The sequence below is a fragment of the Hibiscus syriacus genome, unplaced genomic scaffold, assembly GCF_006381635.1.
Source record: "Hibiscus syriacus cultivar Baekdansim isolate YM2019G1 unplaced genomic scaffold, ASM638163v2 tig00110406_pilon, whole genome shotgun sequence".
Taxonomy (NCBI): domain Eukaryota; kingdom Viridiplantae; phylum Streptophyta; class Magnoliopsida; order Malvales; family Malvaceae; genus Hibiscus; species Hibiscus syriacus.
Genome location: NW_024062724.1, coordinates 95698 through 111414, shown reverse-complemented (window position 1 = coordinate 111414; position 15717 = coordinate 95698). Strand labels below are relative to the sequence as shown.

Here is a 15717-nt window from a genome sequence, read left to right as displayed (position 1 = left end):
CATCAATCCTTTGGTAACTTATTTATATATTGAATAAAAATATTTTTTTATTATTTCGGGTCGGGTTTCTAATTCATATATTCGGGTCGGGTGAAACTTTATTTTGGTCGGGTCAGATCGGGTTCGGGTTTAGGGTGAAAAAAACTGGACCGACCCGAAAATATATATAATTCGGGTCGGGTCGGATTAAGTCACTGTTTTTATTAAATAAAAATAATTTTTTATTATTTCGGGTCGGGTTAGGTCGGATTTCTAATTCATATATTCGGGTCGGGTCGGAGAAAACTTTATTTTGTTCAGGTCGGGTTTTTTAAGTGTGATATTCGGGTCGGGTCGGGTTTTTTAAGTGTAATATTCGGGTCGGCTTCGGTTTTAGGGTGAAAAAAAATCGGACCGACCCGAAAATATATATAATTCGGGTCAGGTCGGATTAAGTCACTGTTTTTATTAAATAAAAATAATTTTTTTATTATTTCGGGTTGGGTCAGGTCGGATTTCTAATTTATATATTCGGGTCGGGTCGGATGAAACTTTATTTTGTTCGGGTCGGGTTGGGTTTTTTAAGTGTGATATTCGGGTCGGGTTTTTTTTAAGTGTAATATTCGGGTCGGGTTCGGGTTTAGGGTGAAAAAAACCGGACCAACCCGAAAAAAAAAAATAATTTTACCTTATATATTTAGGAATAATTACAATAATACCCCTCTATATATAATTTTTTTCAATTAAGTCAATGTTTTTATTGAATAAAAATATTTTTTTTTTATTATTTTGAGTCTGGTCGGGTTGAGTTTCTAATTCATATATTGAATAAAAATAGTTTTTGGTATATTTTTTGGTAACTAATTAACATACTCCGATTGGAATGTATCGAAATATTACTCTATCTTTTGGTAACTTATTAATATATTTTGATTGCGATGATTTTAACTTATAATGTTTATTAGCATGATTTTTATAATTTATTAAAATAAATAATCAATCAATAAAATGAAATTTTAATATTTTTTAATTTTTATAATATATTACTACATGTAAGTTGTAAAATAAACTAAAATAAAGCAAATAAACAAGAAGGACAATTCTGTCATTTTATATTACTGAAATCAAATTCATCTGACATATCTACGAACCAAACAGAATATGAAATTGGATTTCAATTCCATTTCCTGCCAACCAAACAGAATATTGAATTGGATTTCAATTCTTACATATTCCAATTTCCTCATAAACGTTTCAGCGAACCAAACGCCACCTAAGGGCGTTGGTTCACTAGATGTAAAATCCTCAAGTTTATATATAAATTTTTATAATTACAACTATGATTATTTATTAAAATATTTTTATAAAAATATTTTTTAATGAATAACATACTAATATTTTATATATTTTTAAAAAAAATCTGAAAAAGAATTATAGGGACGAGAGATATTCATACTATTGTTGAGAAAAACATGCAATGAAACCAAAACACTTTTAACGTCTTATGCCTTCTTTCTCATTCAAATTGCAAGCCTCAAACACGAACGAGACTTATGATAAAAAAAATTATTATTCTTTGAGATTTTAAATTCAAGTATCATAAAACCAAAAAAGCTATGAATATGAGAGTTTAATGTTAAATAATTAAAAATAATATTTGAATAGATACACTCTTATACTTATCTCAGATTAATTAAAAAATTATGATAAAAAATAAAATGAAAAAAATATGATGAATCGGAATAACCTAATCTTTTACACATCATAATCTAATCGGTACAGAATAGCTCACGGCTCGGATCTAATGATAGAGGACAAAAAGAAGAAAAGAATTCTATCTATGCATCTATCTATACCAAATCTTCTAACTGCAAAACCACCCATTTGAATTGCATTCTTCCACAAAAGAGCACCGGGTGAGAACTTGCCGGATTTCACTCACGCCCAAATATATGTATCATTGGTTGAAGCATCATACATTGCTGTTGTCTTCAAGAGCTTCGCCCAAGAGACACCGGTCTTTTCTCTTCGGTCTTCATCAACAAAATTCTGATCCCAAACCTCTATTAAAGACCAAATACTTCGGTTAAATGAAAAGGTACAGCCACCATTCCACGTTTGATTCGAGAAAAAATATAAAATCTCTCCACAAAAAGGCACATTCAAACAAGTATTTACATCATAAGCATACGAGGAGAAGAAAACATTTCTGTTTACATAAATCTCTACGGAGATGATGCATGTACCTGGGAAAGTGCGATGCATAACCGGTAGGCATGGAACGGGGAAACTCATAACAGAAATGAATGAAGGCAATAGGAAGAGGAAGTTTGCTTGCAGATTGAGGCTAAATTTACCACTGGTGCAGCCATCTAAGGACGTGTTACTTCCCGAGTTCGTTCCACCATCGGCAACCACAGTTTCTCTTGAGCCAGCAGGCGTAACATGATGTAACAGACTTTCCCGGTTATCACTAGAATCAGCAGTGCTGTCCAACAACGGGTCATCGCTCTTCTGGTAGTAGCCAAACTGAAAAGAGAATCAAGATAACTTATTGAAGGCAGGCAAATAATTAAGGTGAAACCACAAGGTGAAGATGAAAATAAGAGCAAGTCTCTGACCTGATGAGAAGAATTATGTACTTTGGCACGCAATTGAGTTGGACATGGCTCCCACATGCGGCACACACAATCATAAGAGAGGTATAACCATAAAGAGGAAAATAAATCACCATATAATTGGGGAGGGGTGTTCAACCATTTACACAAGACTAACTGATAAAGAAAGAAGAGTTTTCCCCAATAGAGGACATTCATAAACTTACCATCCAATCCATAGTGATTTCAAATAACTGAAGGCCAAACAGTAGATCTCCATAATAGCACAATGACCCATAGAACTAAAAAGCGGAAGAAACTAGTATGAGATAACTACTCAAGTAAAAAATAAAAGAACCAATTAATCCAACTCAAAACTATCTTCTTCCATTAAGGGTCTTAGTTAATGCACTTTTCTATCCAAATGCTTAGCCTTGGGCATAAAGAATGACATAAGTTATTTTCTCACAAATCTAGCATTACACCTCAGTGTATCTTCAAGATTCATATAGCATTTTAAACAAGAATGTGGACTATTCCAGATCATTCATCCAACCTTTGGTCTCAATCCACCATTTTATTCGTGCTAAACCTGTTAAGAAAAGAGGACACACTTGCAAAACAGAAAATTTCTAAAATAAACTTAAGATTTTCACTTTAATAAAGCTCTAAAACATAAAAGAACAGATAGCATACTAGTATCAAAATCCAGCAACGAACAGTCTTGAACAATGATGCAGCCAATTCCATTTATATAAAGTGAGAAATTTAAGTTAAAACCTGCATCCTCTATTAATTTTTTAGAAATTCAATTGTTTTTCAGAGGGGGGAAAAAGAAAAATGAAATTCAAATTAGCAAGCTCAACCACCTCGAGTACCATATCATCAGATTTCGAACGTGCATGTAGAAGGAATGAACGGTGCTATGTTCTCTCCAGCTCTATTTTGTGTGCTAGAAATCAGAGACATTGATAGGGAACCCCTGTTTTGAGCTTGCGGTGGTTACTTTTGCCGGCAATTCGTTGAAATTATATCTCATTTTTCATTAATACAGGAAACCAAAAAAAACTTCCAAACATTTAAGCAGTTGCTTCCCCACAAACAAATCAAGCAAGTACAAACGAGCGAATGAGAAATAAAAAATTATGATGTTTTACGGTTGTCGTTTAAGAGTATGTTTAATAATGCAATATCTAAAGCCATAGTGTCACATATTTAGAACAACAATGCCCCGTTAAACAATTGATTCAAACAAACAGCACTTACATCGCGTTAAATAAAGAAATAAGTAATGATTTTACTGTGAATTTCCATTTCTCTACTCCAAAAAACTAAATCGTATCAATTTATCAAGCTATATAAAAACTGAGATTCTCATACAAAGATCTGTAGATTAACAACAGAAAATTTGCAAAATAAGAAAATACTAATTGTAGTATTCGTTTTTAACAACGAAACATGAATAACTGCAAAACGAAAATGGAAAACAAATAAAAATAGAAACATTGTTATCACGCAATCCTAAAATCAGCATCATCGTCTAAAATGAAAGGATCTCATTTTTCTCTCAATTGTTCCCTAATAACTGCAAATCAAGCCACCAATTTTCAAAAAAATAAAGAACATAAACAAAATTTTCAGCAGTCAAATTATGATATCAACAAAAACTAAACATTGAAAGTCATAGACGAAGAACAACACAAGCAAAGCTATAATTCAAAGAAAAGGGTGAAAAAAAAGGAAAAATAAGTAAATTACCGGTGTTGCATTTGCAATGGGATCTCGGAAGCTCTCAATGGTTACACCAGAGGCGGGTGAGCCCGATTTCGTCTGAGTCAACTCACTGAGACAGGCCAAAGGATCCGAAGCCGGAGCAGGAAAATTCCGCCGGAGATTATGCTCCATTGAAGTTTCTTTTCCTTTTTTTGATGTGCTTTCAAACCGGAGAATAACAAAAACGTGAAGATCGTTCAGAATTTAAATGGAAATTATTCCTTGGAATTAGCAGAGAAAATAGAATGAAAATAGAGAGAGAGAAAGGAGGTGTTAGTTGAGTTGTTCTCAGGGGCGCCAATAAAGGTCTGCAAGGCGTCGCTTTTACACGTGATTAAATCATACAAGTTCCACGTCATCAGGAGCGATAGCCAATGTCAATAGGCTAGAACCCGAACTTGACTGTTGTTTTTAAAATATTTTGGATTTGGATTGAGTTTTTTAAAATTGATGTATGGTTCAGATTCGGGTTTATAATAAAAAAATATATAATTAAAAAAATATAATTTTATTTTATATATTTAAGAATAATTACAATAATATCTTTATATATTATTTTTTAATTAAATCATTATTTTTTTATTAAATAAACATAATATTTTATTATTATTTCGGATCGAATTCGAATTCATATTTTATCTCAAAAAATTAGATCTGATTTGAATTAAATAAAAGATATATATTTTTTAAGTCGAATCAGATCGGATAAAAGATATAGAATATTGACCGAAACCAACCATACACATCCCTAGATGTCAAGCAGATATTTTTTTTTCCCCTTCCCGCATCCAAGGTTAACTGTTTGCGCGCTTTTAACGGTATGTGTGGTAGGATTTGGAGGGTTGAATTTGGTCATTAGTCCCTATACTATGTATATGTTATGTATTTAATCTTTTAGTTTAAAATTTTAAATCAAATTATGTTATTAATGTTTTGAAGGGTCAAGACTTCTGGCATATGGTTCCTAAGGGGTCTATGAGTTAGTGTTTACAAAAGTTGTTTTCTTTGCGTGAAGTGGCTCGTCCTCTTTTTCTTACTTCTGTTAGCTTGGATACTTTGAATGCTCGAGGGATTTGGTTGGATATAAGGGTTAAGAGAGATAGGGTTCCTTGGCACAAGCTGGTTTGGTTTCCTTTCCATGTGCCAAAACATGCTATCATTGTTTGGTTGGTCATTTTGGGGTGGCTTAACACGAAGGATATGCTCACTCGTATTAGCATGGTAGTTAATGAGACGTGTGTTTTTTGTAGCGGTGTTGCTGAGACAAGAGATCAGCTTTTATTTTAGTGCTGTTTCTCGAGCACGGTTTGGAGAAGGGTCTTGAATGCATGTGGCTTGCACAGACCTGTAGGAGGATGGAATTTTGAATTGCGGTGGGCTCGTTAAGAAATTAAAAGGTAAGTCTCTTATTAACTTTATCCTAAAAATTGTCTAGAATGCTCTAATTTACTTGGTTTGACTTGAGATGAATGATAGAATCTTTGGTAATAACGTGAGCATGGAGGTTATTGTTTTTGACTCGATTAGAGAGACTGTTAGAATTAAGGCCAGAGGTAAATATATAGATAGATCTGATAGGATAAATCTTTCCCTTTGTACAGCTTAGGGTATACCTGAGTGAACTCCTATGTTTTTGTATGGTGCTCGGTTTGCTGTAACTGTTTTGTTGTATTCTCTCTAAATATAATGAAATCAGCTTATCTAAAAAAATTAAAATTCTAATAATATAAGGCAAAATTTAATCAAACAGAAGAATCGTTGAAGGAATAACTTATAGTACATAATTGTACGTATATAATTCTACTACCTTATATAACTTATAGTATATAATATAAGGATTAATGACACTTATAATATAGGGTAGAGAACATAAATGGTCTTTCTACTGTAGGATATTATTTTATTAAGTTTTTAACTATTAAAAATTATAAAATGATCATTCGATTATAGGATGTTGTTTTGTTGAGTCCTTCGATTATTAAAAGTTTTAAATGGTAACCTGACTATTCATTATGTTTCAAACTTGTCTTTTTCCGTTAAAAATTTGAAGATATTCTAAGTTGAACGTTAACCTGTTGACTGTGATATCATAAAATTTGATCCTAAAAACTCAAATGATTATCATATTCAATCATTATGTTAACGCCCAACTTACAGATCAACTAATTTTTAATGAAAAATGATGAGTTTTGAACATAATGAATAGTCGGATGATCATTTTGTAACTTATAATAGTCGAGAGACTTAAGAAAATAACACTCTATAATCGAATGACCATTTTGTAAATTTTAATATTCAAATAACTTAATAAAGCAAAACCCGATAGTCAGAGGTCCATTTTTTGTTCTTTACCCTGTAATATATAATTTTCCTAGATCTAAATGTCACAAGTTTGAACAACAAATGCATTAAAGGTAACTTAACATTTATTATCAAATAATTGAAAACATTTAAAATATATATTACTTTTGATAATCTTATCTTAATAAAATAAACAAAATTATACAAAATTTAGTGATCATTTATTCAAAATGAAAAAAAAACCCTCAAATGATCAACCATCATTGATGAGACAATGATAACATACCAACTATATCAACAAATATTGATACAAGAGGTAAACGAAACCCATAAGGAAAATGTAACACCCTCTACCCGTATCCGACCCGGATACAAATCCGAGGTATCACGTTGCCTTTTCAAAACTTGGACTTGTTGAAAACTTATGGAAAATTTAAACTTTTACTGGTATTTAATGGTGAATCTTATACAAACATTTACATTAAAATTTTATAATCACAATGAAAATAAATGCTTAATATATTTTATTAATTTAAAATAGTGTACTTACAAAACCGATCAGAGCATAACAATTTAAAGCTTTATAACACATGCCAATAAAATCACAAAATAATAATAAACCTACATTTCAAATTTGTTATGATATGATCTTCTTTAGGAGTATGTTGTCATCTCCTAGCTTTAACCCTTGGTCTCTTAGAACATACGTGTGAAACAATCACACGCTAAGTCGTTGTGTAACATCCTCAATACCGAGTTAGTGATCAAATTGTAAAGTTTCAGATTTTGGTGACTAGAGTAGAACCATGGATTAGTTCAATGATTTATTTGGAAATAAATCATAAAAGTTATTGGTAATTATTAAATGAAGTAAAGGGTAAAATGGTTAATTGACAAGGAAATATATTTTCTCCCCTTTATTAGGAGATTAACACGTGGGGGAGAAGAAGATGAAAACTCTCTTCTTCTTCACTTGCTTTCTTCTTCTCCAACGTGCCCAAGCTAGGCAAAGGTGAGTTTCTTTATTTGTTGATTATTAGCTGAAATTTAAGGTTGAGTTTTGATTATTAGGTGATAATTAAGCATAAGAAGAGCTTAAATTATCTTGAAACATAAGATGAAGAGAATAGAGGGGATTAAAGAAAAGAGAGGAATAAGTGAAATCTTGAAAGAGGGTTCTTTAATGAGGTTTTAGAGTGAATTTGACTTGTCATCAATCTAATTAACATGTATGAAGTATTAGAATTGGATTTGTAACATGTTAAAATTTGGGTATGATTCTTGAATTTCTTAAGGAGAATAGAATATGGAAGTTAAAGAAGTGATTATTGAGTAGAAATGAGGGCAAATATGTATATGTAAGTAAGGAATATGAAAGGGGATGAAATATGAAGAATTTGAGTGGAATTAAATGGATTTTCGGGCTTAAAATGCAAATTTTGGGCAAGGTGTATCGATGCACATTGAATGTGCATCGATGCACTCTTTAAAGAAGAAACATCGAATGCAAATGGTGCATTGATGCATAAGGAGTGCATCGATGCATCCCTTTAAAATGAAAACATCGAAGGTAATTTGTGTATCGATGCATGGGTAGTGCATCGATGCACATGTTAAAGAATGCATCGATGCACATGTTAAAGAATGCATCGATGCACTGTAGTATGCATCGATACACTTCAAGGGAAAAAGAATTATAGATTTCTTTTGGTCTAAGAAATGATAGATTAGTGTATATCAATTGGATACTAATATGTATCAATGTATGATTATATAGATATCGAGCATGAACAAGTCCCGGAGCGATTATCAAGTTATGATTCGACCGCAAAAGAGGAAATTATAAAATGGATTGGAACTTAGTGAGGCCAAGGTGAGTGCGTATTATTTTATATATGATGTTTAATGGGAAATAAGACTTGTGACAAGTCTAATTTCTATAGTATTGTGCATGAAGCATGAACATGAACATGTGTTTGTTATGAGTGTCTGAGTTATATGTTATGGTATGTGTTGACATGTATTGTATATGTATTTCATGGTTGATGTGAATATATGCTATGTTATGATGAAATTATATGAATATAAAAGAGAAGTTATGTGATACATTATATGTGATAAATTAGGTAATAATATGGGAATATGGTAAAAAGCGAGTTTAGAAGAAATGATGGGAATGAAGTACTCAAATGTAAAGGTTATATAAACAATAAGAATGTGAGTTGGGTAAGTGAATAGTGGTATGAACATTTATGTGAAATAGTAAAATAGAATTATATCATTGAATGAGAATTGAAACAAGATAGATAATATTGACCTATATGATGATATGAGACTTGAACATAAGTGATAATAGGAACATATAAGATGAGTTAGATGGGAAAGATACATATGCTTAAATAAAATTATGATATATGAGTTGTATGATGGAAATCTACGTAGTCATATTAGAAAGTTATAGGTATTATATGAATTGAATTAGGTAAATAGATTAGATTAGCATATAAATGAAAGAATAGAAGTGACATATGTTTATGAGTGTGATATGATCTAGGTAAATGGCATAGAATTAGGTATAAGCTATATGATATGAGATAAGTTATTTTATACATATATGATTTAAGCTATTAATCAGGACATATGAGGTTATGAGAAGGAGAATATAAATGATGTGAATACAAGTATAGGAAAATATATATATATATATATATATATATATATATATATGAAGATGAATTATATGAATACACATTTAGATGATGAAATGATGGATTATATGAACATGTGAATATATATATATATATAGGATAAGACATAAAAATAAGATATAAGCAATGTGACAAGAAATGTGAAATATTATGAAAAGTGAATATGAGCTACGTGATATGTGAAAGTGATTTATGTGTTTATACGTATATGTGATTCAACTTATGTGACATAATATACGTGCTATGTGAAAGTGAACTACGTGATGTGAAAATGTGAAATGACATAAATGATGATGCCCATGTTAAGTGTCATGAGAGCTAGGGTATAGTTGGCATGCCAAGATTCGAGAGTTTACGCGGTCCTTGGGGACATATATGTATTCTTTGGAACATGTGTGAAGTCTTTTGAGACACATACTTGATCCTTGGCATATGTATATGATTCTTAAGGAATTATATGTGGTCCTTCGGGACATATATGTATTCTTTGGAACATGTGTGAGGTCTTTTGAGACACATACTTGATCCTTGGCATATGTATATGATTCTTAAGGAATGATATGTGGTCCTTCGGGACATATATGTATTCTTTGGAACATGTGTGAGGTCTTTTGAGACACATACTTGATCCTTGGCATATGTATATGATTCTTAAGGAATGATATGTGGTCCTTAGGGACAACCTTATATGGTACTTCGGTGCATTTCTACGTGGCACTACGGTGCAATTCTATGTGGCACTACGGTGCAATTCTACGTGGCACTTCTGTGCATTTATACGAGCTTTGGTGACAACATTAGTGCACAACCTCTATAGACTCATATATCTATAGTTCTCACATGTGTACATGGGCTAATAAGAAAAATAACAAATATATTACATGTGATTTGTATGCTTTTGTGATATGAATAGTGTTATATGATTTATATGATGATATGTGGATTGTATGATTAAATGAGGCAAATGTTGGTTAAAATGCTAGGTATAAGAGGATATGTATTAAGTGACATAAACGATAATAATATTGATAATGAAATAAGGCTAATGATGGAAATGATGAGTGATGAATATATGTGTGTATATGTTTTTATATGAAATGATATATATTGCATATGTGTTGTAGGGATTTGTTACATGAATAAGGGTATGAGTGATAGTAATAATTGTTCATGCATGATTACAAGCTATAGTTATATTTTATGTTTATTGCCTCACTAAGCCATCGACTTAGCGTGTGATTATTTCACACGTAGGTTATCGAAGTGAGAAGAGTAAAGAGCAATATGGAGCAAGACAGGTCAGTTCTTCTTACCAAAGGTCAGATCAGAAGAAAGGTGAATAATATGTATTTTAATACATAAAGTTCTAGTTGGCATGTACTTTCAAACACATAGTTATAATCTTATACATTGTTCAATTCATATAAATTTGTTTATAGATCTCAACGCATATTATTGAGAACTCAAGGTATTTGATTACATTGAGATTGTGCACTAAATGCAGTCACCACTGCTCATATAATTTGCACCGAAGTGCCACGTAGAATATGCATCGAAGTGCCACATAGATATGTCCCGAAGGACCGCGTAGAATATTGTCCCGAAGGACCACGTAGACTTTGTCTCAAAGGATCGCGTAGAACCCTCGACTCTTGGCATGTCAACTATACCTTAAATTCTCATACATATAATTTGGGCTTTAACCATGTAATTACTTTTCCTTTCGTTATTCAAAGTGTGTTTTATCCACGTAGAGTGCATTCACACAATGTATTTTTACGTAGAACATTTTCATTTAACATATTTTCATATAAAACATATTCACATATCTTATATTCACATACTAGTAAAAATCATAACAATGCATTCATAAATACAATTTATGTAAAACATTAAAATATTGCATAAAATAAATAAACTATTTTCGATCAAAAACTTTGAGGTTAAATTATCGCAAGTCATCCTCATATCTACTATAAAATAAATAACTTGCACTCACATTTGCCTCACGTAAGTCCTAAACAGAATCCTTTTTCTTTTGCTCAATCTCGTACTATGTTGATTCCTTTGATATGGTTTCGATCCAAATCTACATATAGGCATGTCTAATATCAATACCAAATTTCTGTTAACGGGTAACCTATTAGCACTTACATAAACGGAATGAAAACTCCTAATTTAAAATTCATACTGAATAGTATTGGTACCCCTCCTACAGTACTGATACTTGTCTTCTACGGTACCGATACCCACTTCAATATCGATACCATCTTGGCATTCTATAATTTCATTTCAATTACAGTATTGATACCTTACCCTTGGTATCGATACCTACACATCAATATTGATACTACTTCAATCAGTATCGATATTGTTCATCCGATTCATACATTTTTCCTTCAATTTACCCTTATAGTATCAGTATTTTTCTTCCAGTACCGATACATTTACCCAGATTTCACTTATTTCATTCGAATTTTACTCAAAACTCACTTAAATCTCTTACCCTTAACTCTATTCAAGCTCTTAAACTCACTAATAATTATCCCACAAAACTTATATTCATTAATCCTCTTGTAACATCCCAAAATTCTCCATAGAATACTTTAAGCTAAAATCATACCCCTCAATCAACATGTTCTCAATCCTTTCTAACACTTCAGACACCTTAATTAGGCCATTGACAAGTCAAATATATCATTAGAAATCTAAATAGCAATCAATCTTATCAAATCCCTTAAAAAGCCATTTTACTAATTCATCCTTAATTAACTAATCTCTTAGTTTATATTCATCTTAAAGCTTCCTTAAGCTTCTAGAACACTCAAGGCTTCAAAACCAACTCAAAAATGAAAGGATTAACCAACATTCAAAAGAACCCACCTTGGCAATAGAGGTTACGGTGGAAGAAGAAGAGAAGTGAACCAAGTTCCAGACTTTTCTTTTCTCTATCTCAATTCCCACATGCTTGAATATCTTTAAAAAGAATTTTAAATTAATTCATGCTAAAAGACCTCTTTGCCCTTCCATTCCTCCATCTTTGATAATAAGTCTTAGACACAAATTATAAAATCAGTCCTTGAACTTTTCAATTTATTTAAATTAAACCACCAAATTTTAAATCCTTACATTTTAGTCACTGACCCAATGTTTGGGGTATTACAATTCTCCCCCTTAAGAAAATTCGTCCTCGAATTTTCTCTGTACAAAGAGATAAAGAAATTGTCTTCTCATATCCTCTTGACACTCCCATGTCGCCTCTTCTACTTTGTGATTTCACCAAAGAACTTTAACTAATGGAATCGTCTTGTCACTTAGCCGTTTGACTTCATGTGCTAAAATCTACACTGGTTCTTCTTCATAAGTCAGGTCAGATTGAACTTCTATTTCTTCTAGTGCTATGATGTGTGAATGATCTGATCGATATCTTCTGAGCATTGATACATGAAAAACATTGTGAATCTTTTCCATTTCTGGTGGCAAAGCTAACTGATACGCCACTGGTCCAACTCTTTTTAAGATCTCATAGGATCTAATGAATCTAGGACTGAGTTTTCCTTTGCGTCCAAAACGGAGAATCTTCTTTCAAGGCGATACTTTGAGAAATACTTTGTCACCTACATGGAATTCAATTTCATTTATCTTCAAATTCGCGTAGGACTTCTATCAATCAGCAGCTATCTTAAGATTATCTTGAATGGTCTTCACTTTTTCTTCAAATTCTTTGATCAGGTTTGGCCCCATTAAATCTCGATCTTTCAATTTAAACCAATTTAATGGAGTTCGACATTTTCTTTCATATAAAGCTTCCTAGGGTGCCATCTTGATACTCGATTGATAACTATTATTGTAAGCAAATTCTGCGAGCGGCATATACTTCTCCTACGATCCACGAAAATCAATCATACATGTTTTTAACATATCTTCCAGAATCTGAATCGTCCGCTCCGATTGATCATCGGTCTGTAGGTGAAAAGTCGTGCTAAAGTTCAATCGTGTACCCAAAACTCCATGTAAAAACTTCCAAAATCTCGAAATGAACCTTAGATCTCTGTTAGATACTATTGAAACTGACACTCCATGAAGTCGAACTATCTCCTTAATGTTTAGTTCCGCATATTTATCCATTGAAAAAACAATTCGAACATGAGTGAAATACGTTGTCTTTGTTAAACGTAATGAAGATGAATTCGCTTTTTCTGCCATGTTTTCTTCTTAGGGTTTTGGAAGAAATGAGATGTGCTATATATACATAGGGGTGGCTTAGTTCTTTATACGATCAAGCGTAAGAATGTTAACATGTGGGATCGTTAAAAAAAATACAAAAAGTACCCCAGCTCAACTTTCAAATAAAAGAAATTAAAGTCATCTTCTTCCTATTTTTTAATTAATATGATACTTTAATTCGAAAAAATTCTTTGATACACATTTTTTATTATTGACCAACGGTTTTCGTTAATAGAACCATTTGTGAGAGATACTCATAGAGCTGAGTTTCGATCACACTCAAATCCAAATCCCCAACATAAAGCGAATTCGTCGTCATGTATTGCTGGTTATTCCCTTCTCCAGTTCCATTGTTAATACTCCCATTTTGCGCTTCAGCTTGAAAAGCAAACAGCTAAAACCCCAAGAGCTCTGATAAACCTTTCTAAAGAAGCCTTTTTGTTTATGTCGAGTTTAAGGGAAAAGAGGCAATGGAATTTACAGGAAAATAAATTGGATGAATGATTCCGGTTAAAGAGGTTGATACGGCGGCGCGTGGAAAAAATAAAGTTGAGAGGAGGAGCGGCAGAAACCGCGAACAAATCGAAGAGTAAGACAAAGTCCAACCATATGAACATTTAACCATCTTACTGCAATTATTGGTGCTCAAATGCATTCTAAAGAGATAAATCGGTTCATGCTCTTAATTTTCATTGAAATATATGTATTCAGCACTTTTTTATGGTCTAAAACACTGTTAAATTCTACGAACTCAATCATTAAACAAGTCTAATTGACGGTCCAACAAAACAAAGAATCGAACCATAGAAATATACCCAAATGCATTCCACAAGCTGAAAATTACGAACAGTTCAAACTATACAATGGCTATGATGTTCCAAGGTTTTGTTTGCAAAACAATAATCCCAACCCTTTCTAAAGAGTTTTGAACATAACCATCTCCTAACGAACAGTTTTAGTGCGGCGGGGGAGGGGGCGGTGGATAAAGACCTCGAAAATGATCTGTTTTAAAGTGGAACAGTGACAAACTTCATTACTATAATTAAGTAATATCGAAATATATAAAATATATGAAGTTACCTGGGGGATACAATAAAGGCGATGGATATGTAAACGAAGGATTCGATAGATGTGTGGGATAAGATAAAGGCGCTGGATGTCGGTAGAATGCGAAAGGCGGAGGAGGGTTTGCAGGAGGCGGAGGAGGATACGATGGATATGTTGGCATAAGGTTAGTTGAATGCACCGCCATCGAAGGTGGTCGGTTATCCCATTGCAGAGAAGGATCCGCCGTTGAAGATGGCCCATTAACAGCTTGCCGGGAATGATCTTCATCCTCAGACTCTTTACCTGCTCCAGCAACCTTTAACAGTATGGTCTTTGCTCTGGTTCTATCATTGATGATTCGGTAAATGACCTTCTTTGTTCTCGACACATATATTTTACATAATATCCACTTATCAAGCTACATCGCAAAGTTAAAATATCGTTATCGATAAATGTATACGTAATCTTTTTGTACTCTACTTATGATCGCTATTCATATGTAAGTAAAAAGATTTTACCCGCGTGTCGCCGCTATCTTTAGCCGTATACTCATGCATTTTCCACTCGGTTCTTTGGTCATTAGGAAGCTGGCGTAGATAAAAAAACAAGTCCTATTCTGTAGCCGATGATCCCGGCGACCTGATGAACGACTTGCTTTGATTCCGTCACCTTCCAGTAGCCACTGCCGCTCTCCGTCGCACGGGTCCGCCTCTCTCCATTCCCAAGTTTTCTTTTCCTCAATGTTTTCGAGAAAAAATACCATGCTCCGTCACTATCTGTGTATCGTTCTGTGAATATTATAACAATCAAACGAATCAGATCATCGAAAACAAATATTAACTTGCGTAATCATCGTTTAATCGACTTACGAGTGAGTATGCTAGGATCGCTTTCGTAGATATTAACATCATGAAAGCTGCCATTAGGAGGTAAAGGTTCACCGTTAACCATCGTGAATCAACTCTTCGTCGGTAGGGTAGAACCGAAACCCAACTGCAGGTCGGTAGGAAAAATAATCTTCACCGTCGTCAGGAACAGCAGAGGAATTTCGCACAGTGATTCGATTATCGCCGCCGTCGATGGTG

At 33.0% G+C, this 15717-nt stretch overlaps 1 protein-coding gene and 1 long non-coding RNA gene across 3 annotated transcripts; both read right to left on the bottom strand.

The window, feature by feature from the left end:
- Window positions 1-1774: 1774 nt before the first annotated feature.
- LOC120123939 lies at window positions 1775-4604 on the bottom strand. 2 transcript variants are annotated; one of them, XM_039142718.1, is made up of 4 exons: window positions 4335-4604; window positions 2601-3168; window positions 2226-2508; window positions 1775-2042 (listed from the first exon to the last, which is right to left on the bottom strand). In XM_039142718.1, the coding sequence occupies exons 2-4, from the start codon at window positions 2793-2795 to the stop codon at window positions 1918-1920; spliced, it is 603 nt and encodes a 200-aa protein (XP_038998649.1). In that variant the 5' UTR covers window positions 2796-3168; window positions 4335-4604; the 3' UTR covers window positions 1775-1917. The 2 variants fall into 2 exon arrangements, with proteins under 2 accessions (XP_038998649.1, XP_038998648.1); XM_039142717.1 differs by lacking the exon at window positions 4335-4604 and having other exon boundaries at window positions 2601-3241.
- A 6797-nt stretch (window positions 4605-11401) lies between these two features.
- On the bottom strand, window positions 11402-13963 carry LOC120123943. The gene is made up of 3 exons (XR_005516234.1): window positions 13806-13963; window positions 11865-11870; window positions 11402-11411 (listed from the first exon to the last, which is right to left on the bottom strand). It is a non-coding gene; the product is annotated as an uncharacterized LOC120123943 (long non-coding RNA).
- Between the last annotated feature and the right edge of the window lie 1754 nt (window positions 13964-15717).